This window comes from Pteropus vampyrus, unplaced genomic scaffold (genome assembly GCF_000151845.1).
Source record: "Pteropus vampyrus isolate Shadow unplaced genomic scaffold, Pvam_2.0 Scaffold11, whole genome shotgun sequence".
Taxonomy (NCBI): domain Eukaryota; kingdom Metazoa; phylum Chordata; class Mammalia; order Chiroptera; family Pteropodidae; genus Pteropus; species Pteropus vampyrus.
The window spans coordinates 2,011,096-2,016,082 of record NW_011888792.1 but is presented as its reverse complement, the minus strand read 5'-3'; the positions used below and the strand labels follow the sequence as shown (position 1 = coordinate 2,016,082).

General features: G+C 38.8%; 1 protein-coding gene across 1 annotated transcript in view; it reads right to left on the bottom strand.

Moving 5' to 3' along the window:
* Positions 1 to 3,021: 3,021 nt before the first annotated feature.
* The window catches only part of RASGRF2 (Ras protein specific guanine nucleotide releasing factor 2), a 206,815-nt gene continuing 204,849 nt past the window's right edge, over positions 3,022 to 4,987 (bottom strand). Inside the window, exon 27 of the mRNA XM_011377581.1 lies at positions 3,022 to 3,634. Coding sequence (XP_011375883.1) covers positions 3,542 to 3,634 — 93 coding nt within the window. The 3' untranslated portion in view covers positions 3,022 to 3,541. The remainder of the gene's footprint in view (positions 3,635 to 4,987) is intronic.

Here is a 4,987-nt window from a genome sequence, read left to right as displayed (position 1 = left end):
CATTGACTCAAGTCTTATTATCAGGATTCAGAGAGTGGCATCTATAATCACGTCATTATTTAAACTTACAATCTCTTGTCTTACTGAAACACGAATGAATCTTATTCATTTATTCCTTCTGGCTGTGGCCTGCCTCTATTCTTTAGCCATAAATAATAGTGATCATTTCATCCCATATCAATAGTAGTAAAAATGACAAGCTTTATAGGTTGAAATTTTTTGAAAAAATCTTATATTTTAAAGCAAAGGGAAAGATTTTTCAGGAAGAATGAAATCAAACTTTCAAAAGACAAGCTAAATAAAATCCTTTGTTTTAAAATAAAAGTTAATTTTATTGAGAATAACCCTTCTTATTGCATTACTCTTTTTAGTTAACAATTTAAAAGTGGCCCAATCACTGCTGACCCAAGGTCTTGTATAATACTGTGAGAGAAGAAGACGTGCTGGTCTATCGTCACACACACTCCAAATTGGAACGTAATGGAGTTCTCTCTTTCAAGTTATTCAATCTCTATGAGTTTCATTTGTTTTTAAGTAATACCTTAAGATGTACTGAAATTTAGCAAACAGTAGTGGAGACTTTGTGTGAGAGCCACTTGACAATATCGCAACAGTTTAAAATTCCCTCCTTAAATTCCTTCAGAGAAACACTAAGGAAAAGTGACAATATTCTTCTTCTGTATCTGTCACATAAGATACTGGCCTAAGTAAGAGAGTTGTCCCTAGTAGCAAAACTAGATGTATTAGTTCATAACCAGTGGCATCCCCTAAAAGCCCCAAGATAATTTCAACGACAGTACAAAATGTAGGTATTCATCTGCAAGCATGAAATTGGATTTTACTTCTGATTTTCTAGGTTAATTTCGCAATAATTAAGTGTTTGCTACTTGGCTGTTAGAGGCTGACCTCTTATCTACTCTTAGAATTAGGTCTCATATAATGGAATATAGGCAGACACAGCAGGGGAGTGCACGCTCCAACAATACACACAAGCTTGCAAAGCAGAAGAGGATGGGTGCTTTAACAAGAGGAAGGGACATCACAATTGCTCTTGGGGATTTTAAACGTGACCAAATTTAGGTTTTTAAAATGTGCATTCCTATCCCTGCTGGCCCAGAAATGGTGCAATTCATCAAAAGGAACTCCCTTGGGGGTGGAGCTCTCTCTCTTACAGTTCCAGCAAGGTTTCAGACTCTAGGAAGCAGGAGGGTCTTGTAAAGCTCAATAAAACGTTAAAGGCTCTCATAGCCATTGACAGTGCCCAACGCTGACCACTGGGGGGCGCTTCTATCATTCTGCAGGAAATTCATGTGAAAGCTTTGTCATTGCTTGAGGAAAACCTGCATTCCGAAAGGGAAGGAGCTGTTGGAAATTAGTCTATCTACTATTTTTCTTTAATAGAAATGGCTCTAGAACATTTGGGTCAGAGAAATAAGGTTCCGAACTTCCAAGTAAAGCGCACATAGAACCATCCCCTCCCCTCTGTAAGACTTTGGGGATTCCCAGGCAGAATCCAATGTGTTGACCTTTCCACGTGTTGTTTTGCCTGGAAGTACTATGTGTATGGTCCTTTTACCGATTTGTCTTGGTTTTAATTCATCTTCCAAGGCTGTTTTTGAGCCAAGAAAGTTAATCTTTACTTTCCTTTTCTTCTGCAAGACGTTGAGGTGCTTGGTGCAACTGACATGTATTAGTTCAAGCCCTCAGTTTCTGAACACAGAAATAAATTGCAAGTTATGCATTGTTAGAACCTCAAAAAACCCATGCTTCTTATCATGCATCAAGATGCATCAGCCTCTTATTTGAAACTAAAGAGAACAAACAAGCAGCTTTGTGTATAAAAGTTGGCTAATATGAACTATTGAAAATATTTTTGGAATGCCTCAAATATTACAAATATTTTCTTTTACTTACTTGATATTTCACTATATAGTTATATACAGAGATGGCCTTTACCGTGCAGAAAAAAATGTACATTCTCCATCTCTATGTTATGTTACAAAGCTGGTGCTTCTACTCGGTCTTATGAGCCCGCAAGTTGAGTTTATTACTCAGCTGTTAGCTCTAACAACATAATTAAAGTGCAAAGAAAGAGGGGAAACAGCCAGACGGATCAATTTTTTTCACGGTCAGCATCAATATATTCATGCCTCTAAGTGAAAATGTCAGGTGCAATAGGCTCAGGCAACAATAACTCTGTATGTTTTCTCTTCCTTCTCTTAAAGTAGAGCTCTCCCTGAGAAGAGAAGAGGGAGGTAAAGACAAGAGAGCTCCATTTCTTCAACAACCGATAATCGTGAAAAAAGCAAGGTCACTTCCCCCGTCAAAGGTAGCGGGACTAACCCTTGCATTTGATTTTCTGATATAAGAGCTGTTGAGTTGTTGGACCCACTTCTCATATATGTACAATATATTCACACAGAAATATCTCAAAATTCAAAAACAAAGATGGTTGGGGAAGAACTGCCTACCAATAGGACACAAAAGTGTGGGTTTCATAAAGAAAATCACACTAAACAACTTTTTTAAAAAATACAAGCAATGGTCATAGTGAGCCTAAAAATGGTTTGTGTGAATCAGAATAGATTCCCACATTACTTTGAGGGGTAAAATAAAAAATAAAAATAAACACAGCAAGGTGTAGAGATGATTTATAAATACTATATCTTTTCACTTATTGAAACCCACTCTTCCCCACAGCACTTTGTGGCCTTCGGTCTTATTCCACAGTTTTGTCTGTGAGGTGCACGGGCACCTTTTTGCAAACTCAGTACCCACCTCTCTGAGGGCATTGGCTTCAGGAAGAAGCCCGCACCCCACCTCATACAGCCACTGGCTGGAATCCTTTGGGGCACAGCCTACTGAGTTTTTAATTAAAGAAATGTCATGTACAAATCCACTTGACTTTCATCATGTCTTTTTTATCCTGTTGCCTAAAGACTGAAAAAGCAGTTTCAGAACATGCCATTACTTCTCCATGCACCGAAAACCATGCACATGCTGTAGACTGAAATTGCTTATGTGTCGGCACATCCCTAAGAAGGAAGCCTCGGCTTTGCTGGAAGTTTGTAACAAAAGAAATGTAACGGAAGCAGTTAAATCCTAGGAGAAGACTGCTAGGTATACTCAGGCCAATAAAGTTCCAAGGAAACACCACAGGCCTTTTTCATGAATCCTCGTGCCCAAGTTCAGAACATGGGGTGGAGTCTGAAACTGACCTTACCTGCTTCATTAAAATGGCTACCACATCTCCCATCTTACATTCTCTTATGCAAAATGTGCCATCATCAGCTTTGCCAAATACCATTCTTTTCACCTTCCCACCCACGTCCGAAGCACCTGTCTTTGACCCTCAAACATCTGGGTTTCCCTGGCTGGAGACAGAATTCCAATTTGTTCCATCTTTTTCCATGGACAAAGGAGACCTGGCTTTGTCTCCATCCCCACTATCCTCACTGCACCGTGGGAGGCATGGCATGCACAGTTCTGTCCATCCTGCTTTCCATGAAAATTCCACAGACTCAGGGGCAAGGCCAAATCTTCAAGCAGGGAGCCGAGGTTCAATTTTTAGCGACAGCTCATACAGTGTATCTTCATCTATGATGAGGGCTTTGTCAAGCAAGTACTGAGTGACCTGGAGAAAAAGAGAAGTCCTAGCTTTCGGTTTCTGAATGGAATCTGACACAGTTCAACATTTTCTCTTAAATATTTAAAAATTTTATATAACTAAAAATGTTTATGAATATATTCTCAGTGTAAAAATAAAATCAAACACCTAGTCCTCTCCCAACTCTCCGGGTACTTTCCTCGAGAGGCACAGTGTTATCACTTGGTTTGTATTCTTCCAAATGTTTTGCCGTCTTTCTAGATATTACATATACTTAAAGAAATCTATTTCCCTCTTGTAATCATAAGTGGTATCATACTGTACATTTTATCTTGCTTTCATTTCTTAACTAAACTATAAGTTGTGGAGAGCTCCCATGCCAGTATATAGAGCTCTACCTGCTGTATAGTATTAATAGTGTGATATATTAGAGTTTAATAATCTCATGTTGATAAATGTTCTGTTGCTGTCATTATTTCACTATTACACAAAGTTACAGTGAAGTCCTCGTCAGCATGCTTCGTGGTGCACACATGTGAATGTTCCTCTCAGGCAGAGACTAGAAATGAAATGAAAGGAAATGACGCTGAAATGACGATGTTGGAGCATGAGGTATTTCCATGAAAGTGGTACTTTGTTTCTATTGAGATATAACTTACATAAGTAAAATTAATAGTTCGATCAGCTTTGACAAATGGCTACACTATGTGACTTCCATACCCATCATGACACAGAACAGTTCCATCGCCCCAAAGGTTCCTGCACGCAGCTTCCCAGTCAGGCTGCCCCCGGAAGCAGCTGCTGCTCTGATTTCTAGCACCATGTATCAGTTTTGTCTGCTCTAGAACTTCATGCAAATGGAATCACACAGTGTGTTCCCCTCTGTGTCTCGCTTCTTTCACTCAGCATGATGTTTTGAGATTCCTCTATTTGTGGCGTGTATCAGTAGTCTGTCCTCTTTCATTCCTAAATGGCATTCTGTTGTATGGGCACGCCACATTTGTTTACCCATTGACCTATTTATAGACACCTGATTGTTTCCAACTTCTGGCTACCATTAAGAAATGCTGTGAACATTTTATACTACACTTTTATTGGGTATGTTTTCACTCCCCCTTACGTATTGCTGGGTCATTAAGTAGATGCACATTTAACCTTTTCAGAAATATACAAATGACACAGTTTTCCAAAGCAGTTGTACCATGTAATGCTCACCAGCAATGTGTTAAGAGTTCTGGTTACTGGGTATATCAATTTTTAATTTTAAAAGATATAAAATGACCTTCAAGACTGTCGGACCTATAGTATATGAGTGCACTTGTTATTTCATATACAACTAATTTTTGATATTACCGATATTTAAAAATCTTGTCTGATAGG